This window comes from Watersipora subatra, chromosome 9, assembly GCF_963576615.1.
Source record: "Watersipora subatra chromosome 9, tzWatSuba1.1, whole genome shotgun sequence".
NCBI classification, from domain to species: domain Eukaryota; kingdom Metazoa; phylum Bryozoa; class Gymnolaemata; order Cheilostomatida; family Watersiporidae; genus Watersipora; species Watersipora subatra.
Window position 1 is genome coordinate 18,027,560 of NC_088716.1, and position 20,505 is coordinate 18,048,064.

A 20,505-nucleotide genomic window follows, 5' to 3' on the forward strand; every position below is an offset into this window, starting at 1 on the left:
ACAATTATAATATATAGTATGTAGATTTACATATATTTTATTTTATTAATCATCATTAGTAAAATAAATTATCTAAAATTTTGTTAATTGAAATTATTAAAATTTTAGTTAATAAATTATTAAATATTTATAAATTATTTTATTAATTAAAATTATTAAATAACTAATCATTTCAATTAATAAACTTATTAATAAAATAAATTATTTTATTAATTTATCAATTAATTATAAAATTAATAAAGTAATTAATTTATATATGAATATTGATTTTATAATATTACATAGTTATATAATAACATATAATATATTAATTAAAGATGTTAAATATAATTAAATTACTATGTTAAAATCTGTGATTCTAACATAAGTCTGTTGTTCTAGAGTGATTGCTGGCCGCACTGACGGCTACCTGGACTTCCTAGAAATATACTACACACCTGTTCTCACCTTACCATCTGTTGAAAGTGCTTCACCGAGCGCCATATGCAAAGGTCATAGACGCATGAGTTCACTAAACAAGACAGACAACTGGAGGGAATATAACATAAACTGCAATGTATTGCAAAGCATTAAGGCTCACCAGACGAGTATCGGCCTGCTAGCAGTTGCAAGTAAGTACGCAGCTCGCTAGTAGAAATGCTGTCTCAGCAGCTTACAGGGTCAAATACCTTTAAATGCTGTTGCAATTCATCTAATAATGAATCAATTTATGTGAAATTACAGTTAATTAAATATGTATACATATATACTGTAAAACCTCTATTTGAATGCTACTTTATTTGAAAGCCACCTTTATTTGAAAGCCACCTCTAATAGAACACTACTATAGGATAAGGGTTGAAAAGTATAGCGCCACCCTTTAATTGAAGGCCAAAACTATATGACCGCTACCTTGACATTCCTTGATCTTTATGAACCCATAATAGAAAGTAATTACAATTGTCCGCAAAACGGTACTAATAATGACTCAGTTACATCAATAACAATTAGTTCTTTCATATTTACTTAGGGGTTGCCATGATTTTAGTGACGGCGTATCTGAAAAGATCGATCCTTATCATCTATCTTCAAAACTACACTCTGACTAGAAGTCATTAAGGTCTAAATCCCATCTATTGTTTTCAGATTCGTCCATAATGTAGTTACAATCTGACATGAAGACTTCAACGTGTTTTAATAAATGATGAGAATACTCTCCAGGAGCGCTGTACGACTTAATAGCAGCCATTTTTATGGCATATCGAAATCTGTTTTTTAACTCCAAAGCTTTGTGGGTTTTCTTTAAAACTTTAAAAGCACACGATCGATATAATTAATTATAATATAATATATATAATATAATATATAATTAATAACTGTATCCAGCTAATGTTTTACTCAGTTGGTTTGAGTAGCAAAAATGCTGAGGCCGACTGCATTAAGGTCGCTTTTTGAAGAGTGTAAAATATTGGCGACATGAGCTTTGCTTCACCTGTAAAAGAGTTAAATTTATCTTCCCGAAATTCGGACAAGTTAGTCGAAAAATACAGCACCACCATCTATTTAAACATTACTACTAATAAAACGCCACTAAAGAGAAGGGTTACAAAATACAGCGCCTTGGCGCTCAAATAGAGGTTATACGGTATATAATATATATGTATACATATTTAATATATTATATCCATATTATATATATAATATATGTATACATTCACGTATATAAGTATATGTTGTCACCTTATGTACTGTATATATATTTATATATATGTATATATACATATATGCGTATATACATACATACATATAATATGTACATATATGCAGTGGACCCTCGCCATTTGACATTAATTTTTTTTAGTGTTGGCATCATAAGGCAAAAATGTCGTATACAGAGATAGAGAGTTATAGAGTCGTATAGAGGGGTATAGAAACCCATAGTAATTATCTATTGCAAACACTTCCTGTTGAAAAACATCAAATTTTTATATAATATATAAAAATTTGATGGCACATATTATGTGCCATACATATATGTCCAGTACATATCAAAATTTATAACTTGTAATTTATATATATATGTATTTATGTGTATATATATAATTATATATGTATTGCATACGGTCACCTGAAGATTGCAAGAGTATGAAACAATTTTGTACTGACTTGTAGCTAAGTTTACCTCGCTCTTCTCAATCCTTTCTCTACAGAGTTTTATGGTAAACCTATGAAGTATCTTCAAGATCCTAAGCCATCTCATATCTAGGAGTTATCACTCTCACAACAGAAATGTTGCTTTTGCTAGTTAGACAACTGGCTTGTTGTAGATGCTGCTGTGCAATGCCAAATATCTTTAGATCGGAACTATTTTTGATGCATATGAGTGTAATGTTATCATTTGGCTAACAAATCAAAAATTTCATACAGGTTTTTGTTCTCATATATTTGGTGGGGCAACTCTAAATCACATTACAGTTCATCCGACCTAATCATGTATATTTTGCAAGTGGATTTTTCCAATTTTAGCCAGTTGCCATAATAGGATAATAGCAACAGATGTTTTTTGCAGTTGATCTGATCTTCCACTGCTTCCAATGTAATGAGCACATATTCACTTTAGAGAAATAGAGAAGATAATTCCATATGGACTAGCCCACACTTAATTTTGATAATAATTATAATATATAATTCTTATTTTTGCTAGCAGTTTTAATGATAATAATATGAAAAGCACTTCAACCACAGACTTGACCATGAAAATTTGCTTTTATTTCTTAGGTGGACGTTGTCTAACTGCTTGTGAGGACAAGGTGATAAATGTCTATAGAGCAGATGATGCCAACCTGCTGTACATGCTACAGGGCCACAATGACACCATCATACTGCTGCAAGCAGATGATATGACAGCCACTGCGCAGACAGCGTCTGAAGATGGCATGATACGACTATGGGACCTGCTCACAGGTGCCTGTATTCATAAACTCACTGGTCTCATTGGTCCGATTCTCAATCTGACAATTTCAAGCAGTTACGTTATAGCCTCTAGCCTAGAATCTCACATATGTATTTGGGATAAGTCATCCGGCCGTATGATGCATTCGATACACAGAAACAATTGTAGCTATAGCGGATCCATCACAGTTTTAGCGGACTCTCTGTTAGTGAGCGGTGGCAGAGATACCCTATATTTCTGGGACATGGAGAGCGGTGAGTTGGTCTATTCCATCACTCTCCCAACTATAAACTGTATGGATGGAATCAGCAAACTTTCTGTGATGAATTCCTGTACATTAGTGGCAGCCATAGGGTTTCAAATTCATGCGATATCATTTAGACGCATCAAGGAACCAAGGCTGTAATTATTCCTGTGTCTGTGTTACCTATTTGCAATCTTTGACATACAATCCTGAGCTAGTGTATTTTTATTTGGTGTACACAAAGCACAGTAGATATGGTGCTGTCTGCATGATATTCATAAGATAATAAATTAATAGCTGCAAGATCACCCTGTGGAGCTGTTGAATTTATGAAAGTGTAGTCAAATCATGGATAAATCTATTTCAAGTGTATCATCATGTTATCCCAAGTACGTAGCATTCTAGCCACTGATATTCATTGTCTATCTCTGCTTCATAATTACTATACTTGTGAAAAAGTAATCTTGTGGTTCATTATGGTGGAATTTTTTTACGATTTTAAAATATACAGAAATTGACATGTCCAACTGGTTTGTTATTCTTGGGAAAAAAGGTTCGGATTTGTAATGCTGAAAGTTTTGAATAGGCTTAAACAATCTTTATTTATTTAATCTAGAGAAAAACATACATTAGCTATGGGGTAATCTCCTACCGCTAGTTATATTGCTATATATACACGTACAATGACCAAACCTATTCTAGGTTGCATAAGTTTCGAGGCTTCAATTGCTACATAAATTAACTGATGCCCTGATAAAGGTATATAAAATTCCTTTACTACCTAGTTAGTTTGTGCAGTTAGTAGTACCAAATAAAATTGTTCAATTCGCAACCTTTCAACGGTTAACAAGCTGCCAAGTTATTTACAGAAAAAATGTAGAATATTAGGCATGTAGAAATAATTATTTATATATATTAGGCCGATATGCATACGTGAAGCTAAAAGTTCATAAAAAAATGATAAAACTTAAAATGAAATACTCGTTGCATCCATTTGATATGAGCAGATAAATTCAACTGCACCTCTAGTAAGCTGTCAAACAAAGGGAAAGAGGGACAATTTCTCACATATTTCCATTATCGTAGGATAAAGATTCCTCTAATGCCCTTTGTGATTTACTAGACTTAGGCCTCTGTGATGGCTGGCTCTCTCCTTCCCCATCAAATAGTCTCATTTTATCTCTGAAGCTAAGTCTATCGCCTGGTCCACCTCTTTCTCTATGGGCCTGTTGCTGAGCTTCTCGTCTCGACCGTGGATCACGATAAACCTCCTGTGCACCAATTACACCTGGAGTGTGTCCCGTTGGCATATCATAATCCATTGAGGCATTCATGGAATTATGGGAATGCTGTCGGAGCATGGGAGGAGCTGAATTGAAAGAAGTGTTATAATTGCTCGCCACTGGGGGGATATAGCCCCCTGCGGAATGTGGAGGTTCGTTGTAGGACTGCTGGCTATATTGAGACACTGAAGGGGAAGGCGGTTTGTTATTATACTGCTGAGGAATTCTATTGTTTTGAGGGACAGGGCCTCTGGTAGGATCCACATCTGGTCTGTATCCATTTCCTGGGTTAAACCTTTCATTTGTCTCGGGTGGTGGGTAAGCTTAGGAAGAGAAATGGGAAAAATAAAATCATTCAACGCTCTCTCTCTCTCACACAACTCCATCAAATGGTCTACCAGAGTTGACTAATTAGTCAAGGGAAATCCAACCGGGCTAAAGCTAATTGATGCAAGAAATCAAACCCAAGGATCCTTTATTGTGTAGCCTGAAAATACAGTCAATGTCATACTTACTAACCACCTTACTACACGGATGCATGCTACATTGAAGTGTTTCATCTCAGCACAATTTTTTGCTTCAATACTGTATACAAAAGTAAATGCCACATTCACAGGAAATTGTGAAAAATAGATCAGGTATTATACATATCCAAATGGAGATGAGCATGTCAAAAAATTTATGTTTTCACATCGTCCAGATTTAAATAACATGGCGCACACCGCCCACATACTTAAACATGACATCTGTTTTGACGTTGATTTGTGCTCACTAATGAAACACCCATAAAATTAAGCATGCAGTTTAAAACATGGCCGCCACCAAGTTGACTGATCTCACTGATCACGTCAAACGACTTGTAAGCGCCTCAGTTATAGACAGGTAGGGTGAACGTGACAAGTAACTAGAGACTAGGCATAGGCCAACGAAGCATAAGAAAGCAGCCTGAGCGAAGAGGTACGAGACAGGAAACGGCTCAAAATGCAAGCAAAGACAACTTACTTGTAGCAAATTGAGAGGCGGGCCAGGGGCGCAGAGACTAGGTGTAGTGGTAGGCTAGAGGAACATAACAAACAGCCCTTACTAAATCCTAACTACTTAACAGTTTATGGTCAGCATTCAATGCCAACCGTCTTTGCCACTCACTGTGACAGTTAACATTTTTGTCAAAGTGAACAGAGCCAAAGATTTTGGCTCAGACATACCTAATCATGGCAAACTGTTTTCTATAAAATTATTTACCACAAAGCAGGCTCAAGCCAGGCAAAATGCATCTTGTTAAAAAACAGCACAATTGACTAAGGTTATCTCAAACATCAATTTGAGGTTTGCTTATGAAGATCTTGCACAATATCAGCTGTTGGTTATTCTATGACTATATTACTAATTATCACAATGGATGGAATACACAACTCTACTTTTGAGCATGACTTTCACATCTTCACAAAACCAAAATATCTTTAACGCTCTGTTAATATTTTTTGTCCATATGAAGTGGCTTGGCACAAGGCAATCTTGAATGAGCTTTTTTCTCAGAAACAGAAAACACTGGTTGTATTTCATGTTATGTACTTCTACAACATCGAAGATATGACTGAGGTCTTGTCATCTCGGATCTGAGCAACAGAATATGTAATTTGATTGAAGTTTGTGTAAAAATGAACTGGATAAAAATTATTATACTTAAACCTTACAAACTTTTTGATATGAGCCGAACAGAAAACTAGCTCTTAACAATTGCTAGTTGAATGGGAATCAAATCAGCTATGAAAAATGTGAGAAGACAATCCTTGAAACTTACCTCGTTGAGGGGCGGGAGACCTACGCTGGCCCGGGGGAGGGCCTCCATATCTGTTTTGTGTATCATTTATGTGCTGATTTTGAATTCGCTCCTGCAGGTAAAAACCAAAGTGAATGCAAATCACAATTTAGGTGAAATGCAATGTGGATACAGATGGCAACCTAGGTAGACAACAACTCGCAGCTTTTCAGGGACTCTCAAAGGCGAGAGAGGAAAGTTGACAAAAGGGGCAACAGTCTTTCTCACGGTTCTAGACCAACTAACCATGAAAAACTGCTATTGTGTTTGTAATAAACGTAAACTTTTTTGTTGTAAGATGAGAAGTATTGCAAATATCCCAACAAAGCGCTAGAGCTTTCAATTATTTTACACTAAACAAGATTGACTCACTCAGGATGTTCTTGCATTGTGAACAGCATTAACACAACTGCAGTCGCAACTATCGACTATAAACAGGACTCTATACCAACTTCCAGTAGGTAAAACATTGTCATGAAACTGTTACCAAAAGACTCTTAGTCCATAACTACATAATTAAATCAAATGTCCACAAAAACCTTTTGATGATATATGAACTTTGATCGCTGTTTAGCAAATCAGAGTGTGTTATATAGCAGCATAGAAAAAATGAATTGCTACAGAAACGATGCCTCGCTAAGCAGAAAGAAATCAACTCACAGCTTCCTTGCGTAATGATAGGTCGTGCTCTCGCCTTCTCTTCATCTCATCATCTTCCTGCTGATGGTATGAGCGTCGGTTGTCTTGCGTTTCCCGTCGCTGTTTTTCTCGGAGTTCCTAAAGAATTTTAACAACATTGAACCACGCAACTGATCAATATTACATGGAAAATGAACTGAAAACAGTGAATCATGCTTATAATGCTTGATAAGGCTACCATTGCCCATTTGAGCCACTCCATTAAATTCTTGCTGGACACAATATTGCGGTATTTAATAATTAGAGACTAGTAGAGAAAACCAGCTTATTGAAGGTGAAAAAAAGCTGAGCAGTGGCTATAGAGAACTCAGTAGCAGCTTCAGGCCTCTTACTAAGCCATTAATGCAGGAAGTGTTGGGCAAGCAATGCCCATCAAGTGCACACTTGCTCAAGACCACACCAAGAGTCGTCAGAAACAGTCAAATAAGTTGTCATTATGATCTAAACGGGTTTTTACAACCTTCGCATAAAGCAGAAGGAAACTTGGACTTTAACCTGTTCTCTTGGAACCGCGTAGAAAAATTTGGATTATTTTTTCAACTTTATAATTTCTATGAGCAAAATTTTACATCCAAGAAACACTAATAAAAAGTAGAGTTATTGAAATAAAACATGTCAAATATTCACAAAACTTCATAAAAAATAAACCAAAGATTTTATTTAGAGGTCATTATTTTTACAGAATAGACAACACAAGGTTTACTGATGATATTAAAAGTGATGCAAAGACTAAGAATAAAAAGCAATGATGACACAAACTTTGCTCCTAGTTTTATTAGGTAAGAGCTTATAATATCGATAGTTTACTTGGAACAAACTGACACAAAGAAACAAATAATTGGGTAAATGAAGTCAAACCAGAAACAATCAATCTTCTGCTAATGAGTCCGAATTATTTTATGATTATTGATAAAGTTTATCTGATGGCCTGAATGATTTTAGTAAAGAAACATTTCTTTAACCTGATGAGAACATGAAGGCTCCCATTATTAATGGTCAATCCATCTGAAAAACTTTTAGTTTCAAGGAAAACATTTACAATGCGACTTCTCTGGAGATTGGTTATTTTACTCACCATTAGTTTCAAAACCACTTTGATTTGTTCCCCTGCCTTAAACAGCACACACCTATCACAAATGCCCTGTTTCAAACACGGAAATGGCGATGGCCCTATGTCATTGAATTGGTCTAATGTTGCTTTTTAAAAACGTATCACTATCCTACCTCTTCCAGTCGAGATTTAAGAGCGTCCCTCTCTGATGTCGTGAGTGCATAAGAAGAGGGTGGAAGATCCTATAAAAGCAGTGAGCATGCTAATAACAGAAGGACAGGCGAGCAAACTAAACAGCGGTAATTGTGGCATGCAAGGCCAACCAAGACCACACAAGCAAACAATAGTCTGAACACAGCGAGCACGCAGAAACAATAACGTGTGCAGCATGTCAGTGAGCAGTGCAACCTGTACCAGCCGCAGGTAGCTTGAGCTCAACACCTCCGTGTAGATTAGCGACTTACCCTCTGTTGCCTCAGCAAGTCCTGTTGTTGTGGATTCATCCTGTAACAATAGACAATGATCTTCAACCATGACTAATTCAGTTTTCAAGAGTTGACATTTATATAGTTGATGTATCACTCCCTAAAGCCTGGTTCCCATATCGATTGCTAGACTCCGGCGGTAACATGCGCAGCAAAACGCTTGCGACGCTAGGCTCTGCGAGATCTGTTCACATAAAGCCACATCGTTAATAATATCGTAAACATAATTGCGTAATCAAATAAATTGTTCGCTCGCCATGCCGTTCCTATAATGGTGACCTTTACCCGTACATTGCATTTCGGGAAGGTTTTGCCTGCGGCCATTTGCGAAATTTGAACAGCGCTAAACTATTGCGATGCCGCTGGCAACCACCGGCGGCCCTCGGCGCATACGTTCCCATTTCATCGCTAATAGCCTGCGGTGTGTCGCCGGTGCTTTGCGACGTATATGGGAACCCGGCTTAATAGTAGAGAAAAGGCAATAGCACCTTTTAAAACCATATTCAACTTTTATGCAAATTAAATCACTTACTGAATTGCGCGCTTTTACCATCCCATGATTGGACCCTAACAAATCATAGTTATTAGCATTTTAGTTCGGTTAAAGAAACAATCGAGAGTCGAGGGCCGAAAAAACACATTGAATTCAAATCCAATGACAAATGAGTTTAAACAATAAAAGCAATATCACCAAGACAATGTTCTGATTGGTCCACTTACTAAAGCTCAACATCTGATTGGTTCGTGCAGCATTCTAGCAGATATTTTTGCTTATGTCAAGTTGATGCACAATATATACCATTTTATTTCAATAAATTTTCAATAGGTTTCGTTTTCACAATAACGAATAACGCCGAACTGAGTGAAATCGAGCATCATATCTCTTTCATTCGTTGTTAGAGGGATTTTAGCGAATAGCATACCAGCATATTTATTACTCCGACGTAATCAGCACATCGTGGATTCGTACGGCAAAAAATATTTTATAAGGAAAGGGTGAAAAATCAGCGTCTTCTACATCGCAGGGCAAAAAATCGTATAACAGGGTCATCATAACCCGGCGGGGCACCACTGTACTATCAGATTAATACAATTTTAAATCAAAAAGCAGATCTCAAACTGTTCAGCAAATTCAGTCTGCTGGTGAGTCAGACAGATCAGTCAGTCAGGTAAGTACTTCACCAACATGGTCTTGAATCTCACATCTAGCTATTGAAAAAGCTGCCACGCGCCAAATAGGTAGATAAAATAACTGTAAAAGATTTTCACTCACCGATTATCTTCTGGAGGGCCGGGTTTAATGGTGTGTTTAGCAAAGTCGGAGGGACGCAGTGTATCCTCTCCTCTATAGGCAGGTTTAAAAGTCACTGTCTTACTTTGCAGCAAGTCCCGTTTGACTGCCTCCGGGGCTCCGGTAGCTCCTTGTGGCAGGCCGGCGCTAGTGGAATGGAAGGAGGAAAGACATGCAGGAATCTTCATTCTGGCTATTCAGAGCTAGCAAGCAGTGGCAAAGCAAGCAAAGTGGACTGGATTATTGAACAGATTGCAATATTGAATCATTTGGATGAAAAAAATGAAATCTTGCTCAGAAATCTTACCGTCTTAGCGATTGTTGATTTGCCATGGAAGGTGGCTGATTTGCCATTCCTGGAGGTGGATATGCCATGCCAGGAGGTTGGCTTGATGGGATAGGTGGCTGATATGCTGTACTGGGTGGCAGATTTGCCATGGAAGTTGGCTGATGTGTAGATACAGGTAGATTTTGATAAGGTGGCTGATGTGCCATGGCATGTGGCTGTTGATATGGCATATTAGGAGGCTGATGTGCCATAGCAGGTGGCTGATTAGGCATGGTAACTGATGATTGATGTGAAAAAGGTGGTTGATAACCTCTGTTTGGCATAGAGCCTCCTGGGTAAGGCCGACCCTGAAAAATGGTAAGAATGTAATAGCAAAAACAGGACTAGTGCAAACGGACCAATAGGATCAAAATTGACCGAGAGACTTACTCCTGACTGATCCTCATCTGAGTCCTTCTCACTCTCTTTCCTGACCTGCTCTGCTCGCTTATCAAACTCTGAGTCCAAGCGAAGACGTCGGAGTCGATCCTCCTCATCAGGGCTCCGATAGGGTTTGGATTCCAGTTCTCTTATAGTATCTTCCCTTTGTTGGAGTCTGTCATCTGGCATCCTATGAAAGGAAAGCATGAGTACTAGAAGAAAGGTTGTTAAGTAACACACTGTTAAAAATTAAATAATTCAAACTTTAAAATTAAACTTACAAATTTTGTAAGTTTAATCTTTTGCAAGAATAAAGAGACTTTGGAACATTGTGACTTTAAGCAACCATATATAAGTTAAGATTGTGTAAAAACTCCTTATATGAAAAACTAATAAAATTTGAAACATAAATCAGGTTTTAATACCAACAATAAACTTAAGTCTGGGTAATGAGAAAGAAGACGACTCTAGCGGTACCAAAACCTGCAGCAATGGTAGGTGTAAGTAAAGCAAACTAAAAAGTTATGTTGTTGGATGTTTAAAGATAATCTCCCCGTATTTTGGGTTCCAGACTCTCACCACCAGGAGGTAAGATCTTCGACAAACAACAGCTATGATATTGATGAGTAATCGCCCAACAAATATGTCCTTGTAGTATGAAAACCACAACCACAGCTTTTTTAACATTAATCTGAGGAAATATAAATAAATCGTTGAATTTATCTAATATGGCAGACAGCACACAGTTACTATGGCCATTATATGTAATATGTGTTAGCATTTGCAAGTACAATTTTGGTCAACTAATACGATTTGTGCTAGTCAACTACCATAGCGCAAATTCATTGACAGGCACAGAAATAGTGGATATCAAAAAAGATGATATTCGCATAAAACCACATATATTCAAAAGGAGACAACTCCTTATGATTGATAGCTCAAATAGCAAGACTTGAATGTGGAAAGACTATGACAACACAAAAATAGCTTTTGCCATAACTAATCTTCGTAAAAACTATCGTACTTTTCGGACTATAAACCGCACCCCTATATAAACCGCACCCCTATATAAACCGCACCCCTATATAAGCCGCACCCCTATATAAACCGCACCCCTATATAAGCCGCACCCCTATATAAACCGCACCCCTATATAAACTGCACCCCTATATAAACCGCACCCCTATATAAGCCGCACCCCTATATAAACCGCACCCCTATATAAACCGCACCCCTATATAAGCCGCACCCCTATATAAACCGCACCCCTATATAAACTGCACCCCTATATAAACCGCACCCCTATATAAGCCGCACCCCTATATAAACCGCACCCCTATATAAACCGCACCCCTATATAAACTGCACCCCTATATAAGCCGCATCTGCTTTATTTTCCAAAAGACGATAATAAAACAATACATAAGCTGCACCTTTGTATAGGCCGCAGAACTCAGCACGGTGCTTTTTAACACGGCAGCAACTTTCCAGTTTAAAACAAAACAGTGCCTAATGGCACTGTTTCGTATTAACCGACGCTTTTAATCTAGTGCCCAACGGAACAGTACTGTTAGGCATTGTTTCGTATTTTCTTTCACCGCTAGAGGCGCACTAACCAAAGATTCTGGTTAATGCGCCCTAGCGATGAAAGAAAAAGCCACAGAATAGCCGCACCCTTATATAAGCCACATGGCTCAAATCATCAGAAAAAAGTAGCGGCTAATAGTCCGAAAAGTACGGTATTAAAGATGTAGACAAAATCAACCAGTAACCAATACAGGACAACTAACTAGCAACATTACCCGCATTTGTGAGAACACACTAGATGCAATGACATTACATGTATTTGCCTTCACTCTTCTAAGCCTAACTAACACTGATTCCACAAACTACACGCATCTACAAATAAGAGAGAGCAACCTTTGTACACAGAGTTATGGATGTGAGAGCACAAACCTTCTACCATCAGCCTCCTTCTCCCAAGGCTTGTTTATTTGGCTTTGAATCATCTGTTGGGTAATAGGGGGTCGCTGACCTCTCATTGGCTGACTTGGAGGTCCATTGTAAGGCTGCGAACCAGCTGCGTGTGGAGCACCGGGTCGCATCGGCTGCCTAGGACCAGGTGCCCTGAATGGCTCTGAACCTGGTCCCCTGCCAGGCGCAGGAGCTCTATACCCTTCTCCTGGTGGCGGTGGCTGCGGCTGATAGGGCTGGATTATAGGCGCACTTCTTATCAAATCTCCTGGTTGTAAAGGACGCTGACTTGGTGGGACACCAGCTGGCCGAATTAAAGGAGGTTGTGTTGGGCTCTTTGGGGAAGAGAGTCCATTAGTTGAGGGAGCAGGGCCTCGCTGGGGACCCCGAGCCCATGGAGGTGGATCAGTGGCAACCTTTGACGGCTCTGGAGGAACTGGGTCTGGTTTGGGGATCCTTGGATCAGCTGTATTGTCAACTCGATCTCTGCAAGTGCAACGAGAAATGAACCTTTGACAACACTAGATAACTTAACAATCACACTCTCTGCAGTATATCCAACAACAGCGTAATTACCTAGAATTCTGGTGAGAGTGTTGGGGGTTAGGAGCACGAGGCCCTCCCATCTGATAGTTGACATAGTCATTGGAGGGTGGAGGAGGGAAACCAGCCTGGTCTTCCTCACTCGGATGTGGTGGAACAGGAGGAGGTCGTTCATTGATCGGTGGAGAGGGCAACTCCCTGTCAGTAAGTGCAGCACATAGTAGAGACATAAACAACGAAGAGCAGATTAGGAGACATTTGATTTTCCTTTAAAAAAACTATCACTGAATGGGTACGCATTATGTAATAATTTCGGTCAACACACAAAAATTAGATTTATCCTACCCATGCTCTTTCAATGATGCGTTATTGACACAGTAATTAATTGCTATATTGATTGAGGATAATTTACAAATGAATCCAATAAAACACTTGTAGCATTCATCGAACAGGTTTTTTTTATATATCTTATATGACAGAAAATAAGTATTTTAGCCTATAAATGCAACTATTTATGTCATGCATTTTAATGAAGTGGCAAGATGCCTGTGATCACCCACTGCCGACGACGTCTGCATCAAGTACGTTAATCATCACAAACGACTTCTACTAAACATCTACGTTTATGACCGATACTAGACGATTGGAATCTGAATGTCACACATGTACCTCATATCTGTAAAGAAGCTGGAACCACCTTTATATCACCTTCTAAAACCAGCTAAGATAACAAATTAGTTATAGTTAAATAAATATCGATCTCAGTTCAACTTCGCTACTCAACAAATCGATGGCGTACCTCGAGTTAGGTAAACGGTTTGGCTTGCCGATCATCTGGTTTTGGTAGATGGGCTGTCGGTCATCAACGGGAGGCGGCGGATACCAGTTGGGATCCACAAACTCCGAGCGAGGCCGGTTTGCCATTGGTCCAGCAGATGAGATGGGAGGAGGACCAGCGTCTCTGAACTGAGACATGGGCCTCAGAGGCTGGGATTCCCCTGGGTAGTTTTGATAGTTGGGACTGTCAGGGTCTGCCCCAAGATCGGGTTGTGACATGGCCCTGGGGATACAGACATAGAAAAGTCACATAGATATGGTAGCCACGGCAGCAGTTATTGATCCTTACAAAGAGTTGAAAGGCGAATTGGCATACCTGCTGTCATTGGGAGGAGATATACCCCGCTGCTGCCATCTCATCCTCTCATCGTCTTCCCTTAACAAATTCCCTTGAGACTTGGACTTCATATCTTCAGGATGACCCATCCCAAACTGTCCTTTCTTATTGTAGCCCTCATCTGCAGATACACAATATAACCTAGATGTACGTGCAATATACACGCAGTGTGTGACACACATACCATGTAGGTATAGCCGTACACGCAGCGTTTGCTCTTGAAGTATAGATAAACCTCGAGCAAAACAAAGCCCTCTCTTTCAACAGACACCCAAACGTGTAAGCTATGCTAGCATCCTCCTCTACCAAATACCGAATATACATGGCCAACCTAAATTATGTTACTGAACCTTACAGACCAGAGGATACGTTGATGAATCTTTAAATTGTTCTTGATGGTAAGTACACACTATTTGAAGTGGACAAGGAAAGTCAACATGAATGTCTAGTTGCATCTAGTTAGCTAACTAGACCAATATAGTGATGTACAGAATAATGAAAGACCGACTGATAAGCAAATGCGATCAAATTGTTCTACTATTATAACTTTTATAAAAAGCTACTTTTATTTTCCGTCATCTGCAGTAAAATGTCAGAAATGCTAATATTTATCCTAAAATCATCATTTATCAGTTTAGTGAGTTTTTGTTGAAGTATTTCTCACAAAAAATAAACCAAAGAAAGTGCACATATGACATATATAACAAGTCAGGACCAATATTTGGCCTCACATGATAACACCCTTCACTGTTATAGCAAATAATAGTATGATCTTTAAACTTGCTTTATAAATATAGCAAAACTAGCTGTGCTACCCGGCGTTGCCCGGGTAATAAAAAAAGTATTTGGACAGAAAATTGATTTGTATTTAACATATAACAACATTAGCTATTCTAACTTTCAAACTACATATCATGAGGAAAATGTTTTGTGACGTACAACTAAATTACAAATAAATAAAACAATTGTGAATGTTTTCAAACCACTTTAAATTTAAAATTTCATAACTTTCAGCGACGATTATGTTTTAACAACGTACAGCGGAACCTCAGTTCGAAAACCGAGTTGTTGGAGATCCGAAACAATTTTTCCCATTAGAACGAATATAAGTAAATTTTAATTCATTCCAAGGCAATAAATCAACTTCGGTAAAGTATTTTACATTTTACACCATAAACTGTACTGTATATCACATACTATAAATAAAAACGGGTAGATATAGATAGTGTTTAATTTTAATGTTTTCTATTTATGATGATGGAAAAAAGAGAGTAAACATTCCGTATCGCTCTTGAAACATCAAAAACATTAAAGGTTAAGATACAATGACAAAAATTCCAAAAACAGCAAAAAATGTAAACAATATAACGGAGGAGTAATGTAAATTACTCCTCCGTTTGTTAACGAATGTTTGCATGCTGTTTCCGGAGCTGTTCCAATTCCAATGCGCATGCTATCGAATTTATGTTCGAGATCCGAGACGAACAAATCTCAAAATCTTTAGTGTATAACCGAGTTGGTCGAGCACCGAAGCGCCCAAGAGCCGTTCCACTGTATATAATCAGTACAAAAGTTGCCAAACTTTAAGTTCGAGATACATGTAACTTTCTGCCGATATCATGGAACCGAATAAATTAGACCTAATGAAAAAAGACGAATAAGCATCACCTTGCATATACTTAGGTCCCAAAATATTTCTGAACAGAAGCATCGTAAACCGTGGACACAAAGCTAAAATAATTAGCACACGCATGGTGTATGTGGTATATGAAAACATATCTGATCGCTATGGTGTTCTAGCTCAATGGTAGAGCGTCTGCCTATGAAACTTGTCGATGCATTAGTCGTGAGTTCGAATCCATCCTTACGCGAAATTCTTAATGTCAAGATTTTAAGATCTAAAGCCGGAATGCCGGCAGACGACAGAGATACTATGGGAAATATATATATATATAGATTACAGCTCATTAAAATTATATACAACATCGTTAAATTGTTAAAACTAACAAGTCAAGAAGGCTCTACAGCAACAATTTTGCACCCCTTTATCTGTCATCAATCTCTCACTATTGATTGTGAACAGGTCAACATGATGATGACACTTACATATATAATTTTGCCATTTCAAAAAGAGCCATAAATAAACTAACCGTTCATCATAGAAGCTGGCTTGTGCTGCATCATGTACTCAGGGTTATCTTGTGGAGGCGGGGCCCTAGACATAGGCGGAGTTGGCTGGTTGAGAAGAGTTGCGAGACCCTGATAGAAGGCCCCTTGTTTTACAACATGTAAATCAACCACTTGTCCCGTCTCCTTCATTAGCTCTGCAGCCCTTTCCTGTGTCAGACCAATCAGGCTCTTTCCATCAACCTTGAGCAGCTGGTCACCTGCTTTGAGCCGTCCATCCTGCAAATCACAGAAAACTGACTGACACCTAACGAACTAGCCCAAGATAACTCCTAAGTTGTATATTTAAAATGTTGGAGATATCTCGAAATCCTACTGAGCAAACATCAAACCACCATGAGCTATCTCGGTAATTCCTATCACTAAACTAAAACTACCCAGCGATATCTCAGGCTAAAAAAGGCTAGTTTTGCATTACTAACTAATAAGAAAGTTCTGCATTCCTGGAATACAAATCTGCTTCTTTGCTACATTTTAACCTGTGTAAAAATTGTTCAAAATCTCTAAAATTGCGAAAATTACGTAGGTTTTTAAATGCTCAATTAAATGGTTATTTAAGGGGTTACGGAAAACCACATCTTAAAATAAATCGATACACAATGTGTGAAGTCTCTTAAAGTAGACATGACACCGATACACGCAGGTTACATTTTCATATTCCAATAACGTTACTGCTGGGTTATGATATAAGCTGGGAGCCAGACAAAACTATCGCGAATCAAAGTACATCAAAATATTGTTAGTTAAAATTGGTTTAAACACTCTCAGAATCTGTTCATTGGACAAGGAATTGTGAGTGCTTTCGGTGTCCCTATGCACAGGGGTATGTGATTATGTATATAAGAAGCTCCAGATGTAAATCTAGTAGCTTTTAGTTTTAGGAAAAGTATGGTAGCTTTTACATGATTCAGGCACACGATAGTCAGGTTGGGTCTGTTTACGGAAACCATAGTCTGAGATCTTCACAAATAATATAATGTCGTTAGGCAATGATGACCGACTGCTTGCCTTATAATAAGCACATCTGGTCAATGCTGTTTTATAATATTTGTTCACAGGTCTCTAATGAACTAATAACCATGTCTGTCACACATCGCTGAAAGCAGCATTTAGAAGATAACTCCAACTTTAGGGATATGCAAAGGACTAAACTAATTTATTTCTGTAGTCATTTTTTCCATAATTATAATTAATTACTTGTTTGAGACAATTGATCACTTTGAGATTTAATGATGAAACTACAGTCAAATATTTACTATAATAAGAGCCGTGTCTGCCTGTTTGAAGCCACAGTTGGTTGGTTGAGACAAATGATTACATTGTAAGGTATTTGAACTCACAACTTTCAGCACAGTAGACTGAAACTCTAGCAACCAAGGCAATTGACCAGCCACTAGCGGTTCCGATTAATTGTATGCATAGTTATTGCACTGACGATCTTTCACGGCACATTAGACCCCCAGACATTTTATATAAACTACTAGTTTATATAAAATAATTCAAGACAAAGGCCCAATTACTTATCACCAAACAGAGCAATTTAAAAAAAAAACTGGAGCACAATGATTCGCACCGATTTATATCAACCTAAAATAGCTAGTATTACTGGAAATGTTACAAGCAATGATTAGGTGTAAAGTAAAAAGAGAGGATAGCCAGATATATTTTAAGACAAAGACATACAGACAGAAAATGGGCAAATATAATCTAAGACAAAGATCACCTACCAAGGCGGCAGCACCTCCATTCACAACAGACTTGATATAGATGCCCTTATCTGCCTGAGACTCGCCCTGTAAATAACATAAATGTTTAGACTTGTCCAAGAGACCTCGTAGTCTCAGCGTCAGCTGCGCTGCTGACCTGCTGGGTACCATTCTCTACATCAACGAGCAATGCTGTGATATGAACAAATACTCTCGCTACTAATATTGACCTATGAAAGAGGCTCTTGCTGTGTCAGCTACTTCACACAAGTATATATGCCAATGAATTCTTTCAACAATGTTCATCTCTGGACTGTGGGAATATTCAGCGGCTGACAGGCGAGCTGACAGTATTAAAATTATATTAACTTTTAGTGCCTTACAAGCAACGCTTGAACGAACACTACGCAGAATCAATAGCCATAGAGCTTGACAGGCTGCGATTAGAAGCTAGTCATAGGTAGAAGCTGCATGAGGAACTCTGCACTGGGCTTGTTACAATAGACGAAACAACTCCAATAAATAAAAAGCTACAATAAAAATGAGTTGAAGGTCAAAGCCATATTTCTTAATAAACTGCGTTGTACACACCTTCCATATCTGATGCCTCAACTTGAAATTAGCACTTCAAAAAATCACACTGAAATGACTGCAAAAGGAAAACTGAAGCAAATTTATTCAGAGCCACCGAGCAGCTTCTTAACCTTCATAACCTTAATTTCCTAACCTAACAATAATTAGTCATAGATCTAATACTCAAGTTTAGCGTCTATAAATGTGCACACATGCTTCCACATTGTTTGGCCGATTTCATCAAAATTTCACACCCATATGCTCTGTACCTTCCGCCAGATTGCTGAGAAATTTTGTCTAAGAAATTAATCTGATTTCTTCTTACAGCCTCTCAAACACCCACCTTCAGGCTGTTCAGAAGGCAAACATATCCCGCGCTTAATGCTAGCAGGTCATAAACTTAGTTAGCCTGAGTACCTTGGCAGCAACGATGCTCAATCCCATGCTACCATTCACTTTGTTTAGCTGAATGTAGAGGTTCTCTGGCTCGGGAGGCAGTGTATTTGGACCATCTCCATCCATGTTAGGAGGAAGTGGTGGAGTAGAACTGACCAGCCCCATCTGTTCATCTTGCTGGCTGCCCAGCTCGTCCAGGTCCATCATAAACACCTGCCAGCTGCCAGACTGGGAAGGGAGGGGAGTCAGCCTGCACAACCCATCCGCCATGACTGGTTCAAGGAAATCCGCAAGGCCTACAGTTAAGAAACACAGCTTGTAGCCTTAGCTCACATCTAAACCCATCAAATAGAACTTTTTTTATAAGAGCAATAAAGTTAAAAGATGGGTGGGGAGTTAACTTTTATCAGGGGCAACAATATTATACAATATCGTTAAATAAATTTGTAAAAATCAGAAATGCATTTAAATTTAGCATATTGGAAAAACAATTCATGGCTCTAACGAATTGCAACTCGGATTATAAGATTTTTATATGTTAACTGCAAGCAAAATATTTAAGCTATTTTCAGCTTTCTAATGCATATTTATGTAAGGCTACTACAATTTAGAAGTAAGCTATAGCAGATTTATTGCTTCAATATCCAAGGTACAAATTATGCTACTGAATAGCCCCATATTTACGCCACTTCGGAGTCGTGTGCACTCAGTCGCAAAAAGGTCAACCTTCCTTCATTTGTGTGCCTATGCTCATACAAAAGTAGCGTAACGCTTCGTAATTAGGGTGTTTTATGATTGGCCTCATGCGAACTGGGCCATGCAAAGGGTCAGATGTGGCCCTCGGGCAGCAGTTTGCCCAGATTTGAGTTTGAGTCTATGATCAACTGCAATCCCAATTCAGAGTAAGTAAAGGTAAGTTTAGTTTTCACCTACAAGTTTTGCCTGTTGAACTAAACAAACAAGGCCAAAGAGGAAACAAGTTTGGGATAATACCGGAATGCACTCTGGAATTGAACCTGGTACCTTGGGGAATCCCTTTAACGATGTCAGAGCTGTAGCCGTCTTCTGGCAGAAGGAAAGGCAACTGCAAGTCCGCCTCTTCTTCGACTGACACCTCACGACCTTCTGACCTCGTAAGGTCATCCGCTGTGTTGCGGGCGACGCTGACGACGCTTTCGATGACATCTTGTGGCACCTTCTGCATCTCACCGGGCTCTGGGTGGTATTGCTCGAGAAGTACACGGAGCTGGAGAGAGTTGAGCTTGAAGCAGGTGGAACTGATAGAGGCGATGTCATCGGGAGAATGTTTGGGGGCCTGGAGGAGGTGCGCTGCCTGTCAGACAAAGGAGTAACAGTTGTCACAGATAGCTAGAATAGGAAAATAGAACAAATTGCACTGGGTATTTATTAAGAGGACCTAAAGGGTGTATTTTTGCCAC

The 20,505-nt window shown here is 38.6% G+C and overlaps 2 protein-coding genes across 3 annotated transcripts in view; one reads left to right on the forward strand and one right to left on the reverse strand.

Annotated features, from left to right (window-relative positions):
- LOC137403768 (sterol regulatory element-binding protein cleavage-activating protein-like) overlaps window positions 1-3,703 on the forward strand; it is a 31,015-nt gene extending 27,312 nt beyond the window's left edge. The window contains exons 21-22 of the mRNA XM_068089802.1: window positions 382-611; window positions 2,758-3,703. Coding sequence (XP_067945903.1) covers window positions 382-611; window positions 2,758-3,338 — 811 coding nt within the window. The 3' untranslated portion in view covers window positions 3,339-3,703. The remainder of the gene's footprint in view (window positions 1-381; window positions 612-2,757) is intronic.
- Window positions 3,704-3,759: 56 nt separating this feature from the next.
- The window catches only part of LOC137405447 (afadin-like), a 52,250-nt gene continuing 35,504 nt past the window's right edge, over window positions 3,760-20,505 (reverse strand). Inside the window, exons 14-29 of one of the 2 annotated variants that reach the window (XM_068091712.1) lie at window positions 20,090-20,399; window positions 19,088-19,362; window positions 18,119-18,184; window positions 16,355-16,610; window positions 14,184-14,325; window positions 13,830-14,090; window positions 13,064-13,228; window positions 12,470-12,973; window positions 10,523-10,703; window positions 10,112-10,440; window positions 9,787-9,951; window positions 8,493-8,532; window positions 8,202-8,270; window positions 6,939-7,055; window positions 6,261-6,351; window positions 3,760-4,782 (exon numbers count right to left, since the gene is read on the reverse strand). In XM_068091712.1, the coding sequence (XP_067947813.1) occupies window positions 4,241-4,782; window positions 6,261-6,351; window positions 6,939-7,055; window positions 8,202-8,270; window positions 8,493-8,532; window positions 9,787-9,951; window positions 10,112-10,440; window positions 10,523-10,703; window positions 12,470-12,973; window positions 13,064-13,228; window positions 13,830-14,090; window positions 14,184-14,325; window positions 16,355-16,610; window positions 18,119-18,184; window positions 19,088-19,362; window positions 20,090-20,399 (3,513 nt within the window). In that variant the 3' untranslated portion in view covers window positions 3,760-4,240. The remainder of the gene's footprint in view (window positions 4,783-6,260; window positions 6,352-6,938; window positions 7,056-8,201; window positions 8,271-8,492; window positions 8,533-9,786; window positions 9,952-10,111; window positions 10,441-10,522; window positions 10,704-12,469; window positions 12,974-13,063; window positions 13,229-13,829; window positions 14,091-14,183; window positions 14,326-16,354; window positions 16,611-18,118; window positions 18,185-19,087; window positions 19,363-20,089; window positions 20,400-20,505) is intronic. The other variant, XM_068091713.1, reaches the window with a different exon arrangement.